This window comes from Gracilinanus agilis, chromosome 1 (genome assembly GCF_016433145.1).
Source record: "Gracilinanus agilis isolate LMUSP501 chromosome 1, AgileGrace, whole genome shotgun sequence".
Taxonomy (NCBI): Eukaryota; Metazoa; Chordata; class Mammalia; order Didelphimorphia; family Didelphidae; genus Gracilinanus; species Gracilinanus agilis.
The window spans coordinates 682,927,347-682,947,386 of NC_058130.1; the positions used below are offsets into that span (position 1 = coordinate 682,927,347).

A 20,040-nucleotide genomic window follows, 5' to 3' on the forward strand; every position below is an offset into this window, starting at 1 on the left:
GGAAGAAGGAGTCCAGGAAGGAAGGATGGAAGAAAGGAAGAAAAGGAGGAAGGGAAGGAAGGAAGAAGGGAAGGAAGGAAGGGAGGGAGGGAGGACAGAATCATGATTCATCTCAATGGGAGTTCCTTTCCTGTGAAATTATCTATAATTAATTCTATCTATATCTTATTTGAACCTAGTTGTTTACAGGATGTCTTCCCATTAGATTGTGAACTCCTTGGAGGCAGAGACTGTCTTTTGTCTTTCTTTTGCACCTGCAGTATTTAGAATAATGCCTGGCACATAGTAGATGCTTTAATAAATGCTTTTTGACTTGACTTGAAGGAATTGAGCAATAAGGAACACCTACCTGGCTGCTGCCTCCAACTGCTCTTTTCTGTAAGGAAAAGAAGAGGGGAAGCAAAGGTGAGCATAGCTTAGAACAGCTGCCATTGTTGAGTCTTCCCCCTTCCCCACCTCCCATTCAGAACAGGGTATACCTTTTCTGTCACAAATAGGAAAACTGAAAGCAGGATAGGGTAAAGGAGAATGTGTTGGGTGTAATGAAATAAAGGCATGAGAGACAGTTTGATGGGGGGGGGGGGAGGCAGCTCAAATTTCTATAACACTTTTTTAGCCAATGGGATTTAAGTGACTTGCCAGAATCACAAAAATAGGAAGCGTCTGAGGCCAGATTTGAACCCAGGAACTCCCATCTCTAAGCCTGGATTTCAATTCATCGAGTCATTTAGCTTTCCCCATGTAACACTTTTCCATAGAAGCCTATGAGAAAGGTAAGATGAGCATTTTTTATGTCCATGCACTGATGAGGAAACTGAGGCTTAGAGAGAAGAAATGACTTGCTCAGTATCATATGAGCTAGGGAGTTGGCATCTGAACTCAGGTTTCACTCAATTTCAAATCCAGAGCCCTTTTCACCTTATCACACTACCTCTCTGAATAGTTTTTCCCAACCTTGATCTCTTTATTAGAGGAAAAAGAGAAAAAAGGGGAGGCAGTTTAGATCAGAAGATGATGGGGTAGAGAAGAGAATGAGACCTTCTCAGTCTCTGCCCTTCCTCTCTCTGAGCTTTCTTGAATTTAATAATAGCTAGCATATATGTAGTATTTGAAGGTTCTCAAAGTGCATTGCAAATACTATTTAATGATCAGCTGTGAATGACTTTGCTATTCTTATTATTTGCTCTAAGATAATTCCAAAGGAGTCATGACAAAAAATTCTATCCATCATTCAGAGAAAGAACTCATGGAGTTGAATGCTGATTGAAGCATCCTATTTTCACTTTATTTTCTTTATTTTTTTTTAATAAAAGTGTTCTTCTACAACATGACTGATGTGGAAATACATTTTGCAGGATCACACAAGTATAACCCAGATCAAACTGCTTTCTATCTTAGGGAAAGGTAAGGAGAGGAAAGGAGGAATGAAGGAGGGGAGGGAGGAAAGGAGGAAGAAAATTTGGAATTCAAATTTTTAGAAAATGAATGTTGAAATTATTTTATATATAATTGGGAAAAATTTTATATAAAACAAATGTTATTACATTTGATCATCAGAACACCCATGGGAGGTATTATTATCTCCATTGTACAGATGAGGAAACTGAGGCAGATATAAGTTAAATGACTTACCCAATATCAAATAGCTAGTAAATTTAGATATTTGTCTTAGGATTTGATCTCAGGTTTTCCTGATACCAAGCCCTACGTTCTATTCACTGTGAAACATAGCTGCCATTTATACTGTATGTGTCATATATGTAAATAGTTGTTTGCATTTATGATTGTCAACCTCTTGAGGCTAAGATCTGTTTTCTGCTTTTCTTTATATCCCCAGCATTTAGCAAGAAGACTGGCACATAGTAAATGATTAATAAATGCTTATTGACTCACTGATGGAGAAGATGGGAAAGAGAAGTTTTTGGATGAAGTTAGGTTGGTTTTGCACACACCCTGAATTGTAAGGACCAAAAGAAAGACAGAAGCACCTTCTGATACTTGTATTATGTATTCATGTGAATCTAGACTAACTCTAGGTCATGCTCTGAAATTTATCTTTTCTTTTCGCTTTATTATCAACCTGCCTTATGAATTTACGCTACTATTATCATTTTACATGAGAACACTTCATATGCTTGAAAATAATATTCACATATCCCTATGTCTTATCCATATCAAAACCATACCCTTCCAGTAAAATGTAAACTCTTTGTAGGCAAGCAAAATTTTATATTTGTCTTTGTAGTCTAAACAGCTTACACAGGCACTTAAGTATTCCTTTGAGTTGCAATGAGGTCTTTATCCTGCCCCTGCTTAAAGGATACTACAGGTAACAAGCTATTTATCTAGAAGGTCTATCCTATTTTAGAGAGTTCTAATTGGTATTTCCTTAGACTAAGCTAACCCCCTCAGACCTCCATCTAGTTTTCTTATTTCTTCTTTCTAGGGCATGGAAAACCAGTAAAATATTTCTTCCACATGATAGCCCTTCAAATATTCAGAAGGATAGCCTGTGGTAAGAAGTTTTTGGGTGGTGCAAAGGAGGGAGTGCTGTGCTTAAAGTCAGGAAAACCAGAGTTCAAGTTCTGCTTTAGACGCTGTCTGTGAGATATAAGCCCTTTAACTTCTCAGCCTCACTTTCCTCATCTTTATAATGGAGTGAGAAGATAGAGTTGATTCTATATAATTTTTAATTCATTCTATTTATAACTTGTTAATTTTGTCCTATAAGTACCCATGGTTCTTTGTTTCTGAACATATTTCAAAAATTCAATTGGCATATAATGAATTAAATGTAGAAATCTTATTCTCTTGCTAATCACAGTTTTATTCTTGGCTAAAGAAAATCAGATCCTTGGGAATGTGAATGGACACAAGAGAGTCTACTCTAGTATCTTTTCCCCACCAAGTTATCTTTCAGGATTGTCTGATTTGTCATCCAAAGAATTCTAGCTCACTGTCTCTAAACTTGCCGTTAAACTTAAAAAATGAGCATTTCTTGAGGGTATGTCCTTCAATTGGGGAATGGTTGAACAAATTGTGGTATATGCTGGTGATGGAATACTATTGTGCTGAAAGGAATAATAAACTGGAGGAATTCCATGTGAACTGGAAAGACCTCCAGGAATTGATGCAGAGTGAAAGGAGCAGAGCCAGAAGAACATTGTACACAGAGACCAATACACTGTGGTAAAATAGAATATAATGGACTTCTGTACTAGTAGCAATGCAATGACTGAGGACAATTCTGAGGGACTTATGGAAAAGAACGCTACCCACAATCAGAGGAATAACTACAGGAGTGGAAACAGAAGAAAAACAACTGCTTGAACACATGGGTTGAGGGGGACATGATTGGGGATGTAGACTCGAAACTACCACACCAGTGCAAGTATCAACAATTTGGAAATAGGTCTTGATCAATGACACATGTTAAAACCAGTGGAAATACACATCAGCCATGGTGGGGGGATCTTGGGGGGTGAAGGAGAAAGTAAGAGCATGAATTATGTAACCATGTTAACTTTTCTAAAAAATAAATAATAATAAATGTTTAAAAAATGAGCATTTCTTATCACAGGAGGAAAGGAGGGGATTGTTGCTAGTTCTACTTGCCCAACTTCCAAGCTCCCTCAATCTCATGATGTCACCAACTCTATAACCAATTACATTATTTCCTCACTACCCTGTTCTGTTCTTTGTTCTGTGCTTATAAAAAGGAGCTTGATTTGATAAAAAGTTTGATCTGGGAGTCTGATTTAAATTGAGATAGCAATTGATTGCTTTATTAACAGGTGGTATACTGGCTAATAAATTATTATCATGCTCAGAGAAAATGTCCTTATCCAACCTTCATTGAATTTTACACATGATAAAGGATAACAATTATGCAGTTGTTTTTGGTTGTGTCTGACTTTTTTGAACCCATTTGGGATTTTCTTGGCAGAGATTTTGAAGTGGTTTGCCATTTCTTTCTCCAGTTCATTTTGCAGATGAGGAAACTGAGGCAATCAGAGTTAAGTGACTTGCCCAGGGTCACATAGCTAGTATGTGTATGAGACTGGATGTGAATTCAGGTCTTCCTGACTCCTGGTCCAGATATCTAGGGATAATAATAGTATCAACTTTATAGAGTCCTGGGCATCAAATGAAATAATACCTAATGGTTATATGTTGGGGTAAAATTTATCCAGAACTATTCATTTGTTAATGATGGCTTGTTAGCTCAACCTTATTCAATACTGCAATTTTCAACTGATTTCTGTTGAAATTCAGAAGCTAGCAGGCTTGAAAGCTTTGTAACTGAGCTGATAAAACAGGTTTTTTGAGGGCAAGAGCTCTATTTTTTTTTCCTTTCAATTCTTTGTACCACAGTGCCTCCCACATAGGACAAAATGCTTTTATCCTTCCTTCTAAATCACGGAGAAACAAGTGTAAAGTCATTCTTCCCCTCAATTAAACATCAATAGTTTCTGCCCATGATTAGTTTTCTATACATTTCCTACTAAATTTTCCTATTAAAATTTCATTCTGCAAAGCATGCTAGAATCTATTTCATTAAACTCTCAAGCAGTTAGTAAGTGCTTTTTTAATATTCTTATCTTCCATTTTGGAGTCAATACTGTGTACTGGTTTCAAGGCAGAAGAACCATAAGGGCTGGACAATGAGTGTTAAGTGACTTTCCCAGCATCACACAGCTAGGAAATATCTGAAATTAAATTTGAACTCAGGACCCCCCATTCCGAGGCCTGACTCTCAATCCACTGAGCCATCTAACTTGCTCCTAATAAATGATTTTTAAGTGATTAGACCTAAGGTCAAGAAAGCAAGTGCTCTTCCTTAGAGAGTACAGAGATCGTATTTGCCATTTAAATCCTCTGTAGAGGTGATTTATTTGGTGGCATTTAAGGGGTAATTTTGTTTGTCTGTCTTTTAGTTCTGAAAAAGAATAGTGAATCAGAAGAAAGGAAAAAAGAAAAAAAAACCCAAGAGAAATGATAGGATGCAATCTTCTGACTAACCATTCTTAGTTCCTTGAAACCAACTGGAAGAGAGGAAAAACAATGGAGTAAAAGTTTAAATGGGATGTTGTAACATTATTTGATTTAGTCATAAAATGTTTGAGCTAGAAGGGAATAAGGAACTTGAAACTCATTGGGTCCAAATGTCTAATTATGCAAAAGAGGGAACCAAGGCACATAGAAATAATATAATTTGTTCAAGGTTACACAACTGGTTAATGCCAAAGCCTAGACTAGAACTCACTTTTTAAAACAGTATTTTATTTTTCCCTATTAAACATAGAAAATTTTAACATCCACTTTTTAAAGTTTTGAGTTCCAAATTCTCTCCCTTCTTCTGGTGTCTCTTCCCTTCCCTTCCTGCCCTCACCACTCTTTGAGACAGTAAGCAATGTGATATAGATTTTACATGTATAATTTTGCAAAACATTTTTCTAAATTAGTCATTTTGTGGAAGAGATATCAAATGAATAAGAGAAGAATGTAAATGAAATATAGTACTTGAGACTATATTCAGACTCTATCCATTCTTTCTCAGAGGGCAGATGGTATTTTTCATTATGAGTCTCAGGGATTGTCTTGGATCACTGCCTTGCTAAGAATAACTAGGGCATTCATTTTTCGTGAAGAAATATCGCTGTCACTGTGTACAGTGGTCTTTTGGTTCTGCTCATTTCACTATGCATCAGTTCATGTATGTCTTTCCAGATTTTTCTGAAACCATATTCTTTGTCATTTCTTATGAGCTCACCATTCCTGATTTCCATTTTAAGGTTTTCCCTCCAATGCAACAGGCTGCCTCTGTACACATTTTAACATGTCCAAATGCACTATATTATCATTATTCACAGAGCTCTTAGATTTGAGACCAGATAGGCCAAAAAGGACAAAAAAACTTGTGGGGGGAGGCACTTATGTCCAAGACCCTGGGAAAGTCACTTTCAATTTGGACCTCGTTTCCTTCATGTCAGAAAAAGACCAGATGGGACTAGACAAGCCCTAGTTTTTCATCTTTAAATCTTGTGATAATATTTTTATCCTCACAATGAAAAAGATACAACTATAAAATATTTTCATGTCCTTTCTTTCTCCAAAATTTTCTGAGTCAGGCAGGGTTAAGGCAAAAAGAACACTGGCTTAGCAATGTGCGTATATCTGAAGGTATGAGTCAGTCAGTGATTCTCTCCAGCATCAAGTGTTCATTGTTTGATGCAATGATTACTGTGTAAAGTCAAAGATGATAGAAGCAGAAGGTAAACATTCTAATGCACATTCTACTGATGAAGGCCACGAAAACTTGGCAACTGGGGATGCTGATGTCATTCAAAGCAAAGCAACCTTCTGGGTTATTTTTAAAGATGAGTGAAAAGAATGAAGACAAAGCAAAGGAAAATAGAAAGGAGGGAAGAGAGAAATTAATGGAAGAAAGGAAGCAAGAGAGAAGAGAGGTGGGAAAGGCTGGAGAGGAAAGGACAGATGGAAAAGAGATAAAGAGAGAGAAGAAATTAAGATGAGAAAAAGGGAGGGAGATAGCGGGGAGAAAAGAAAGAAGGAATGAAGAGAGGGAGGAGGGAAGGGAAGAAAAAAGAAGGGAGAAGGTAAGAGAAGAAGGAAAGGAGGGTGGAAAGAAGGAAGGAATGGAGGACTAAATACAGGGAAAAGCTAGAGAGGAAAGAAATAAAGAAGACAGGAAAGAGGGAAGGAAGGCAAAGAAAGAGAGGAAAGGAGATTAAGAGGGAGGGAAGGCTTTAGGAAGAAAGAATAGAGAGAGAAGGAATAAAGAGGAAGAGGAGAAAAGATAAAGGAACAAAGAAGAAACTTGGGGAAAGGGAAGAAAGGAGGGAAAAAGGAAGGGAGGAAGGGAAGGACTAAGGAAGGAATGAAAAGAGAAGAGGAAGGGAAGAGGAAAGTACAGGAAGGAAGGGAGGTAGTAAGGGACAGGGAAGAATTAACATATGAAGGCGATAACTAAATTAGATAAGAAATGAGTTATACTAAAATTATGAATATAATATGCAACTTTATAGAAGTCATGAAGGCTTCTTTTTATAAGATAAATTGTGGGATTAATATTTTAAAGGGAATTTAGTTTTTCTTCTTTCAAGAGCTTCATGTTGGGAACACTTCTGCACAATTTACAATAGATTTTATTTTAGGGTAAATGGAAGATTTAAGGAGTGAAGACATTTAGTTCTCTAATGTCTTATGTCACTGGATGGATGGATGGATAACAATCCAAGCTTCTCTATGGTTTGCAAAGTGCTTAAGCTAAATGACTTTACAGGAGCCTTACAGATTCCCCAGGAATTTGTCAAGGAAGGGATTTTATCCTGATCAAATCTTCTCTATGGAGATGATTGCATATTGCATAGTGGTAGATTCTGAAAAACTGGGCTTTCCTAGCATTCTATTAATTGGAAATATCTCGTTCTTAGTACTTCCATCCCTTGCCAGTACAATCATCACTCCTACTTATGAGATGACAACAGTGGCCTTAAAAGCATTTTCTGAATCATCAGTGACTCAGTTTTGCCTGGGATGGTTTTAACATCATTCACGTATTTGATTACTTTGTGTTTCTTTGCAATCCACATAAAGGGCACATGGATAAAGGGTAGGTCTAATCTCAAGTAGAAAGGACTATGACAAAGGTCATCTGATTGAACCATTTCTATAGGATCCTTGAAAAAATATTGAGCCTTTCTCTGAAAAGATTTAGTAGCAAGCAACTTATTCCTTCACCAGGAAGCCATTCTATGTATGATCCAGGCTATTTCTAAATCTAATTGTAATTGTATTCTAATCCTGGTTAAGAAAAATTTCTCTGTATTTTGAGTTGAAATACATTCCTCTATAACTTTTGCCCTTCAGTCCTAGTTTTTCCCAGTGGATTTGCACAAAACCAATCTATGAGCTCTTCTATATGAGAAGCTTTAATATTTATGAGGAGAGCTATTGTGCCCACCCCCACCTTCCACATCTCCATAATTTCTTTGCCACCAACCAAATCTCTTCTCCAGGCTAAATAAGGTCATAGGATTTAGAACTAGAAAAGACTTTGCTAATCCAACCCAAAAGTGAAGCATAAGGAGATTAAAGCTTCCTAGATGGCAAAGGAAATAGCATACCAGAGTTAAAGTCAAGAATACGTGACTTAGAATATGGCTTTACTAGCTGGGTGTCACTGGGCAAGCCACTTCAGCTCTCCCATCATTAATCTCCTTGTCTGTAAAATAGGGATAATTATAGTACCTATTGCACAGTTGTTGTGGGGATCCAACGAGATCATATATATGAAATATTTTATAAATGTTAAAGTGTTATAAAAATCTTAGCTATTATTTTACTATTCTTAAAATGTAAAATTATTATGCATCACATATAATTATATCAATAATAATAATAGCGATGATGGTGTTGTGACTTGGCTCAGGTTACCTAGATAATGAGTGCCAGAGCTGGGATTCAAACCCACGTACTCTGAATTCAAATCTAGTGTCCTTTCCATCACACTGTGCTTCTGGATGCATGTATAAGTGAGTATATGGGGGTATGTTTGTGTGTGTGTATAATCAGTAGAAAGAAATGCCATGCCAAAGGAACATTAAGACACTGTTATTGGGGGCAGCTGGGTAGCTCAGTTGAGTGAGAGTCAGGCCTAGAGACAGGAGGTCCTGGGTTCAAACCCGGCCTCAGCCACTTCCCAGCTGTGTGACCCTGGGCAAGTCACTTGACCCCCATTGCCCACCCTTACCACTCTTCCACCTATGAGACAATACACCGAAGTACAAGGGTTTAAAAAAAAAGACACTGTTATTGAGAGTCAAGAAAAATTCAGCAATAAAGCTTAGTTTTGTGGCAATTTATAGCAGTGAGCAAAATTAAGAATTAATTGTTTTATACCAATAATCAAAAACATCCTTTCAATCCACAATCACCACTTCTGTAGCACTATTCTTATTCATAATTCATAATATGTATAATACAATAACTAATAATTCACCCAGCTAGTAAAACCATATTCTAAGTCAAATATGCAGGTATTTTAAAGGATACATATTTTTTTAATCAAGTGAACAAACCAAAATATACATAGCATATAAACAAAAATGTGGTATAGCATTCAGAGGATGATAAAAGATCCATTGAAGGGATTAGATAGACTTAGCCTGGACAAGAGGTCCTTGTCCTTCAGATAGGTGTCTTCAATATTTGGAGAGAAAAAGGGTAAAACTCATTCATGTTGACTCCAGAGTGTAGAAGCAGGAGCAGTGAATAGACATTATTGGAAAGGTAGGCAGGCATATTGACTTTAGCTAATTATAAAGAAAATCTCCCTAATAATTAGAGCTATTCCAGAGTGAAATGAAGCTGCCTTGTGAGAACATGGGCAGCTAGATTGGGCAGTGAATGGAACACTGGCCTTGGAATCATGAGTTAAAATTTGGCCTCAGATAATTACTACCTGTGGAACCCTGGGTAAGTCACTTAACCCTCCTCAGTTTCTCATAAGTAAAATGAGCTGGAGAAGGAAATGGCAAACCACTCCAGTATCTCAACCAAGAAAACCCCAACTGGGGTCATCGAGAGTTGGACACAAATGAAAGCAGCTGAACAACAACAACATAAGACCCCTAGAAGAGAATCTGGATGATCACTCATTAAAGAAATGGTAGAGGAGGATAACTGATCTGGGTAGAGGTTGAACTTGAATCTTGTGGTCCTTTGCAGCTCGGAGATTCTCTGATTGATAAAGACCATATCCTGCCTTCAAAGAGGAAGATAGTTTCTCCATTTATTTCAGTCTTATCAGATCAGATTCCCCATGATATCCTTTTTTTCCCCTTAAATCTTTATCTTCCTTCTTAGTATCAATTCTAAGATGGAAGAGGGGCAAAGGATAGGCACTGGGGGTAAAGTGACTTGCCCAGATAGGCAATATCTCATGATATCCTTTATAACTTTATAACTAGCCTTTGCCCCTTAATTTTAGCCCTCTTCATCATTCATAATTTCTTTCTTTTCTCATTCATACATTTGGTAACTGGAGACTTGGTGGGAACGAAATTGTCCCTGAATTATAAGGATAACAATTTGGGGCAGGAGACTGTATTGACCAAAGTGGCTGGATAACTCTACTAATTATAGTAGGACATTAAAACATGCTTATGCCAAAACAATTAATTCAAGGCTCACCGATGCCTGTTGATTATTTTATAAATCCTATCCAGAGTCAGACAACCTAGATTTGAGCTGACCATCATAATGGTTTAGAGCAGGGTGACTTACAGCCCTATGCTACTCCCTCTGTTTCCTAGATTCTCAGAATAAATGAAATAATATTTGTAAAGCCCTTTGAAAACCTTAAAAGCATTTTGTTGTTATTTTGTACATGATTCTTTGTAATCCATTTGGTGTTTTCTTGGCAAAGATATTGGAGTGGCTTGCCATTTCCATCTCTAGAGAATTTTACAGATGAGGAAACTAAGGCAAACATGATTAAATGACTTGCCTAAGGTCATATATCTTGTAAGTATCTGAAACAGGATTTGAACTCACTCAGGAAAATAAATCTTTCTGACTTCAGGCTTGGTGCTCCATTTGCTATGTCCCCTAGCTACCCATTAAAAAGTATATAAATTCTATTATTATGACCAGAAGCACTGTATCATCCCACAGACTGGGTTGTAGTTAAGTCTCTACCACTAGCTAGCAGATGACCTTGAGTAAGTGACTTTCCCTGTCAGGGTTTCAAGTATATCAAATGAGAGAAGGAGCAAATGATCCTTGAATCTCCCTTTAATTTTTAGCAGCCTATACTCTGTGATCCAAGATCCCTTCCATTTCATAGGGTTATAGACGCATATGGAAGTAGAAAGGACCCTAAAATCATCTCTTCAAATACCCTTCCTTTTACAGGTGAGAAAACTGAGGCCCATGTAGGTTAAGTGACTTGCCTAATGCTAAGCAGATAATAAATAGAATACCTTTGGTTTTCAAACTCCAAAATTTAATTCTCATTTTATGATACTATGCTGTTTCCAGCAAGAGCAACTAATATGACATTGTTTAGACCAGGACTTTACCTTTTATTTGCCTGGAATAGAGAATTCTTAGAGAGAAAATTCCCATTACAAGTGCAGATCGACAACTATCCTGAAACATATAGTTCAAAGAATTTCCAGGGGCACTGAGAAATTAATTGACTTATCCAGGTCTCTTGATGAGTATGCATCAGAGGCACAATTTGAACCTAAGCCTTCTTGACTCTGAAGTCAGCTGTCTACTACTCTGTGCTTCTTCTCAGAAAATACCTAATTATTATGAAATGTTATAAGCATCAGTACATTTGATCTTCACAGAGGCAAGTATAATGATACCTGCTTCATTGATGGGGAAACTGAGGAAGTAGTCCTTTCCGGTTCTAAATGCATAACTCTATGATCTATGGTCTCATTACTTCTTCAAGTGTCACAGTTAGGAACCAGTGAAATTTGGACCCCAGTTTCCTAACACCAAATGCAGTATATGTTTTCTTTTCCAGAGTCTTTGCCCTAAACCTATAGGAGGGTGGGAGAGAAGAAGCAAGCATCACTCAGTTAGGAATTAGCCTTTGGGATGTATATAGCTGGTCAGGGGTCTGTGGTAGAGACTAGTGTCTGGGAACAAACCCCTAACAAAGTAAATTTTTGCATCCTCTGCTTGGTTACATACATTCTGCAGTCTGTCCTTAATTGTGTTATTTTCTCCATATTCTAATCCTAGATCATAACCTGCGCAAAGTCTTTGCTCTTTGACAATCAATCAATCAATCAATCAATCAATATTTATTGAACAATGCACAAACGTTTCTGAAACTACGTATGTCCTTTGTCTCAGCAATACTGCTACTATGTCTCTTTCCCAAAGAGCTCAATAAAAAAAGAAAAGGATATATTTGTGCAAAAATGTTTATAGCAGCTCTTTTTGTGGTAGCAGAGAATTGAAAATTGAAGGGATGTCCATCAACTGGAAATATTTGAACAAGTTGTGGCATAGGATTGTAATGAAACACTACTGTGCTATAATACCTGACAAGCAGAATACTGGCAAAAAACCTGAGGAGGTCTTTTATGAACGGATGCAAAGTGAAGAAGAGAGCAGAACCAGGATAGCATTGTACACACTAACAACAATATTGTAACAATAATCAACTCTGAAAGCCTTAGCTACTCTGAACAAGACAATGATCCAAATCAGTTCCAAAGGACTCACAAGAAAAAATAGTATACACCTCCAGAGAGAAAGAGAACTGATGAACTCTGAGTGCAGATTAAAGCATACATTTTTTGCTTTCTTTATTTTTCTTGTTTTTTTGCATGTATATTTTCTTTTGCAACATGGCTAATATGGAAAAACTTATGCAATTTTTCATTGACTACATGACTTAATATGTATAATTACCAAATATTACTTCTTCAAGGAATAGGAGAGAGTTTGGAAATCAAAATTTTAATAAATGAATTTTAAAAATTAATGTAATTGGGAAATATTTGACAAAATAGATTAAAATATATTTTAAAAATGTATTAAGCATTTGCTGTGTGGAATGCATTATGATAAGTGTACTTCAGGGTCACTAGATTAGCCAAAGTACAGGGGCTAGTTTCAGTCCAGCAATATGCAAATCATACACCCTTGCAAATGGCACATCTCTGCTTTCCCCTCCTCCCCCTTTTCCATTCTAGATTTGTTTGTTCTATTATCTCATCCAGTTATCTCTGCCCTAAGGCACTCCCTAGCTGTAACATTTTACTGTTCTAAATTTTTATGTTTTAAAATCTATTTACCCCTTAAATCTGTATTTGGCATTTGGTACTCTGAAATTCTCTGTGTTAAGATCTTCCAGTTTTGTCATACTATATTCTATATTTTAAGATCCCTTCCAGCTCTAACATCTACAGCTAGAGGTCTTCTATAACGCTATAATTCTATCTTTTCTCATTCTACATTTTAACATCTCTTCCAGTTCTAACATTCTACATTCTACACTTTAATAGTCCACATCAGAACCCTTCTAGCTGATATTCTGTATTCTAAGGCCCATTCTAGTTCCGAATATAGATAAAGAAACCTCTATTCCTCTTCATCTCTAATATTTTAAAAGTCAGAGTAACAAAAAATGCCAACAAAATACATACAGTGTATCCGTAGCCCCAGAGGTATGACTACATCCCAATTGACTATTGACTCCAATTAGCTGCAAAAAAGCACCATTTCCAGGAATGAGGTCCAAGCCAGTGCCTTTGAAAGGCTCTTCAGAAATGTAAGGACACATCTGGATATTATCTCCAACCTCTTTCTTAATAATAAAAAAGACATGCTGGAATTCAGTGACTCCCTTTCCCCAATGGGCTTTCTTGTCTTAATATAGCTGCCAAGGGGAAAACTCTAGGGATCTTTCTTTTTTCTATTTAAAAAATGTATTCTGTTGAATTGAAAGGTGTTCCTGGTCTTACAGGAGCAATCTTTGGTACAAAGTATTACTGAACATCTGTTAGCAAGATGACTTTCAATCAAACACATAAATATACATTCTCAAATAGGTACACACACATACAGATATAGACCTGTGTAGACACATTCACAAATAATATAGAAACACAAACACATGACGCATCCATTGCTAAGACCTAGGAATCTGTCTTATTTTTATTCCCAGATTCTACCATATTCACAAGAGAATTATATATACACGAATGGTCTCTGAGGTTGGTTCTTCCAACTCTGAAATTCTGTGACTGTGAATGGAACCCAAAAAGGGAGAAGGGAGAAAGGCACACACTTTCTGAAGCAAAACTCAATCTAACTTTTCTCTCTACCATTGAGACTGATGACATTATCACAGACTGAGAGGAATGAAAGCAATGGAAGGTCATTTCAATGTAACTCCCTTATTTGACAGGCATTTCAGTATCCCTGATTATATGCTAGAAAGAAAACTTTTGATTTCATATGGTAAAATGTATTGTAGTCCCTTGAGTAGAAGACTGGTATAATGAAAGTGGTTTCGAAGGAATAGTATTCCTTCAAATAGCAGCAATGTAAGATGGATTGGAAATATTTATGTTTTAATGAACTATATAATAAAACCAAGGTAAAGCTCTGAGCCCGGAGTCAGGAAAACATGAGTTCAAATTCGGCCCCAGATACTTATTAGTTGTATGATCCTCGGCATGTCTTTTAGTCCTTAATTTCCTTATCTATAAAATGAGCTGGGAAAGGGAATGGAAAACCCCTAGCATCTTTACCAAGAAAACCAAATAGGGCTACAAAGAGTAAGACATAACTGGAATGACGGAAGAATAATAACAGAAACAGAATTCTAGGCACTGGGATTTTAAATGAGAGAATTTGAGAGGTCGATGAGATCTTAAAGGTCATCTACTCAGACCTCAATTTGAATTATTCCATTAGTGTGAGCCTTAAACGAGACAATAGATGCAAAGTGTTTTGTGAACTAGAACTATTTCTATGAAGGTCACTAAGTGGTTCAGTAGTTAGAGCATCAGGCCTTGAGTTGGGACATCTTTTAGCAGTGTGTTCCTGGGTAAGTCATTTAATCCCTTTTGCTTAGCCCTTGCCATTTTGTCTTATCGTTGTTACTAAAATAGAAAGTAAGGTGTTTTTTTTTTGAAACTTCTATATAAAAGCTATTACTATTGCTGTTTGTTGTTGCTGGTCTACAAGACCAGGTCTCCATTCTGGCAATGATTTAATCCTCTGAACTTTCTATTGTGCTCTTGCTATGCTCAAGCAATGCTTATAGAGTAACACAGATCTCTTCTAGTAAATGCTTAACAACCTAGCTCTCTGTGTAGAAAAGTATGCACACCCATTTTAAAATTGAATCTGCATTATTTTTACTTCCCAAGTCTTGACAATCAATAAGACAATGAATTAAACTTTGATTTGTGGTTATTGTTAAGTCTGAGGTGTGTGAAATGAAATGGAAATGAAAATGTTCACAAGGTGGTAAGAGCTGGCTCCAGCACATCCCTAAAGAGAACTCAATACCCAACAAGATATTCTTAAATAGCTGTCATTGACATCAGTTATCTCATTTTTGACAGTGATTGAGATCATATTTGACTATTAAAATTGTTTTTTAATTCATATCAATTAGGATCGATATACCAGTTCTTTGGGCTATCCATCTAACTGAATATCGTGGTCTGGACCATGGGCATTCTTCATTCACTTCTATTTTTGGATAACTCAAAATCTTCAAAATGACTATGAATGAAATCATATCACATGCCAACAAAATACATGTAGTATACCAATGGCCCCAGAGATAAGCTTACTTTCAAGTTGACAACTGATTCCAGTCTTATTTAAGAGGCTCTTCACTGCAATTAGTACAATGTCACCCCCCAAAAAGAATTTCTAGAGGACAACATCACCTCTATGGAGCCCCTCTGGCAATGGGACTGATCCATTTGTACATTTATCTTGTATAGATGCCAAGAATTGGACAATGAACGTAGCCTAGCACTTCATAGGAGGAAGAAATTAAGCTGGATTTCATTTCAGGAATTCTGTGGTACTTTCAATAACCACAAGATTTTCTCTGAAATAAAGACTATATTGACCACTTTTTAATACCTTCTAGAGAGGCTACAGTATATGACTGTGAAGGAAAACACCACAGTCTAAAAATAATTAGGAAGCCACAATGGAGCAAGGAATTACCACAAGTATGATAGGTGTGAAGTTTCACACTAAAAGTGGTGCCAAAATGACCATCAAAATATTGCATGACCAGAAAACATAGAACTAAAGGTGTGCTAGAGTTGATGGGACAGATAGTTGTTAGATTTTCAGGGTGAACATTGACAGTTTAGAAATTTTCAAATGCTACAAATCAGGGATTGCTTGATTTATTTCTTTGATTAGAGAGCTAAAGGGTATAGCATGAAACTCCTCCCAGTGCCTTCTTTTAGAGAAGACAGAAGTTGGACGTTGCAGTTCATCCCACTTTGTTTTTATAAGAGTTAAAGTGCAGATGAGTCTATTTCTATCTTACCTCTAAAGTTCTTATCCAACTCTAGGATTTAGATTAATTAAAAATTCAAATACAAATTTGGGAGAATGCTTTCTTACAGAGGAAATGGACAAACTTTTCACCCATGTTCAATACCGGTCAAAGTGAGGAAGTAGGCTTCCCTTCTTATGTATAGATGGGAGCTTTAGCTAAACTCTTCTCTTGGGGGTCTCAAACAATAACTAGTTTCATAAATTACCTATCCTTTCCCTTTCTCTCTTTGTCTATTCTCTCCCCCTGTCCATTCCTTATTTATCTCAAAGTGATGGGAAGCAAGTAGGGCAGGGTGGTTGAGATGTAGCCAGGGTGGAGAAATCATAGTTAGGATGGGTGAAATGTAGTTGGAGCAGATGAAGTGTCATCCATCCTGGTGAGACATAGCCAAGAATAGTGAGGCATCTTCAGAATGTATGACAAATTCTGGATGGGAGGAATAAAGTTATGGTTGACAAAATATAATCAGTAGAGGTGAGATAGAGTCAAGGCTAGGACAATCAACTCAATCTGTTTACCCTATTTTTCTCATCTATAAAAATAGGCTTAATAATAATACCTCAAAATGCCCTTATTTTGAGGACAAAATGATATATTACACATAAAGCACTTTGCAAAACTTATAACACTATGTAAATGATAGTTGTTATTGTTATTATTCAATGGCAATTACCATTTTCCCCCACCTTACTTCCCTAACCTTCTTAGCCATTCAGAGATCAATACATATATAATGAAATGCCAAAAGGAAGTTGGTTAACCCACGGATCAAAACATAACCTATAAGCATCAGAAATATGTGTCATATGCTGTAAATTCAAGGGGGAAATAAATGCCACTTGCCTGAAATATGGAAAAGAAACAATGGATTCATAAAATCTCCAGGTAGCTACAAGATCAATCCTGTTGGGATTAGTTGCATAATACCTCCAGGCAGCCTGAGAAAGAGAATAGGGAGAAGAAAAAAAAGCAAAGATGAGTGTTTCATATAACCCACATTTGAAGTGAGGATAAAATGAGTTAATATTTATAAAGAGCTTGGCAAAATGTTTGGCATGCAATAGACACTGTTATGTTGTTTCAGTCATTTCAACTCTTTATGACTCCATTTGTGAGTTTTCTTGGCATGGATATTGGAGTGGTTTGCCATTTCCTTCTCCAAGTCATTTTACAGATGAGGAAACCGAGGCAAAAAGGGTTATGTGGCTTATCCAGGGCCACACAGCTAGAAAGTATATGAAACTAGATTTGAATTCCTGAAGATTAGTCTCCTGGATTCCAGGCCTAGTGCCACCTAGCTGCCCATCAGTAGGCACTGATCAGTGGTTCCCAAACTTTTTTGGCCTACCGCCCCCTTTCCAGAAAAAAATATTACTCAGCGCCCCCTGTCACATACTATCACTGCCCCCTTACAGTTATTCACCTCCCCCAAATGCACCTGTGGCCATCACTGCCTCCCTGGATTGCTGCAGCACCCACCAGGGGGCAGTGGCACCCACTTTGGTAATCACTGGTATAGATACTTATTCCATTCTTTTCCTCCTTCCCCCAACAAGTGACCATCTATCTTGTACCTGAAGACATCTAAAAGAAGGAAATTATTCCCTTCAGAGGCAGGCCATTCTATGTTTGAACAACTTGAGCCTTGAGTTTATTTCCTATTTACTCTGTATATATTTTGTGTACACATAGTTGTTTGCATGTTTCCCCCCATTAGAATGTGATACCCTCAAAGATGAAAGGGCTGTGCTATTTGTCTTTCTTTGTATCTCCAGGCCTCAGTACAGTACCTCACACGCAGAAAAAAAAACTAACTAATACTCAACTGAAACATCTACTCACAGTTCTTGGGTCTATCCTCTAGGATGAAGTAGAGAAAGATTAATGCTTCTTCCCTATGAGAGCACTTTAAATATTTGAAAGTACTTCTTATGTCTCCTCTAATGTCCTCTTCTCCAGATTTAGCATTATGTGTAGTTGCTTTCCCTAATCTTCATATTCTGTAGCCTCACTGGACCTATCAACTTTTTGGTTCACCTCTTCTGGACATGCTCCAACTTAGAGGCTCATAGAATTTTAGAATTTGAAGGGATCTTAGCAGTCATTCTATCCAAACACTTTCAGTGATGAAAGAAACCAAAGATTAGAAAGATGAAATAATTTCCCTAAGGTTATTGATAGTAAGGACCAAAGTCAAGATTCAAATATTTGTCTTCTGACTCAGAAATTCAGTAGTCTTTTCATTACGCCACCCCATTGATAAATTTTCTTCCTAAAATATAACACCCTAACTTTAATCCAACACTTTAGATTTAATGTGACCATAGAATAGTGGCACTATCATTTCTCTTCTTCTGACTCCTTTTTATATGCATTTACATGAATATATTTGTGCCTATATTTAGCATATTGCCTGTGTTTCCTTCATTCTTTCCATTCTTCTCCCTCCCTCCCTCCCTCCCTCTCTTCCTTCCTTCCTTTTTTTACTCTCTAGGATGAAGAAGAACAAGCTAAAATCCTGAATTGTGTTTGTGTTAAAAAATAATGACTAGGGGGGCAGTTGGGTAGCTCAGTGGATTGAAAGACTTAGAGACAGGAGGTCCTACGTTCAAGTCTGGCCTCAGACACTTCCCAGTTGTGTGACCCTGGGCAAGTCACTTGACCCCCATTGCCCACCCTTACTACTCTTCCACCTATGAGCCAATACATAGAAGTTAAGGGTTAAAAAATGACTATATTTCAGTACATTTAGTTTTCTGTTTTATTGTACTTTTGCTTATTTTGTTAAATAGTTCCAAATTATATTTTAATCTAGCTCAGCCAGGTTGTGGAGTGGAGCTTGCAGTCTGCAGTGTTTGATACTTGTGCCTTGGGAGCACTGGAAAATCAAATGACTTTCATGGTCTTAAAGCGTTAAAAATTCAATAATAAATGCTTCTTAATTGATTAATGTATGGCTATTCTTAAACAAAGTTCAACTACACTAAGGATGATCACAGTCTTCAAATAAACTTAAAGTGAGGGGGAGAAGTGAGGTAATGTTTTAACTTGGTTATTGAAAGATTAAATATAATCAAGTCTCACTTTCTGCTTTCTCCTTATCCAAATTGAGATGGAAAGTGCTTCCTAAAGTTTTCATACCCTTCTCAACTCTAAACAGCTTTCAAGGGAAGGAGCACCCTCTGGTGGAAATGTAAGACACACATGCCTTTCATACCACATTGGGATCCTGAGAAAGACATTCTTTGGTCAAAAGCTATTGGGATATGAAAACTTTTATGTCTGCAATGTTTCCAAACATTTCTTAGGCTCAGCTGAATTGAATATGGGAAGAAGGTGAGACTCTTACTAATGGGGAAGTGAGTTTTATTATATTTGCAAAATACTTCATTAATACCAAAGTAGACTTCTCATATGAAATGGGATTAATCCCAACTCAAAGGAATTCATATTGGGGAATGAGTTATGCTACATGGACTCTATAACTGAGCTAATTTGTATTTTTCATTTCTTAATGCCTGCTCAAATGCTCTATCTATCCATTCATCCACCTCTCTATTCCTCCATCTGACCACCTATCTTCTTTTATCTTTATCAATCTATCAGTCTATCAGTCTATCTATCCATCCACCTCTCTCTGTCTCTCTCTGTCTCTCTTTCTTTCTCTATCTCTCTTTCTATCCTCTCTTCTTTCCCCTCTCTCTCTCTCTCTGAGCTAATAAATGCTTATAAACCTGATAATGAGCCTCCGGACCAATTTTTATTTATAACATGTGACTACTCTTCATGAAAGATTAGTAATGCTCTGCTTCCCTACATAGCTTTCTGCTCTGCCATCATGATGTGTTCTCTTCCGTTGATGAACATTCCTGAGAAAAAGCCTTGTTTATTGGATTGACCAGCAGCTGCCCAAGTTTTAAGTTCAGACACTATCAAAG

At 37.0% G+C, this 20,040-nt stretch overlaps 1 protein-coding gene across 1 annotated transcript in view; it reads right to left on the reverse strand.

Moving 5' to 3' along the window:
* Positions 1-20,040, reverse strand: part of KCNQ3 (potassium voltage-gated channel subfamily Q member 3) — a 110,170-nt gene that overhangs the window by 30,750 nt on the left and 59,380 nt on the right. The window contains exons 8-9 of the mRNA XM_044684323.1: positions 16,946-17,040; positions 350-376 (exon numbers count right to left, since the gene is read on the reverse strand). Coding sequence (XP_044540258.1) covers positions 350-376; positions 16,946-17,040 — 122 coding nt within the window. The remainder of the gene's footprint in view (positions 1-349; positions 377-16,945; positions 17,041-20,040) is intronic.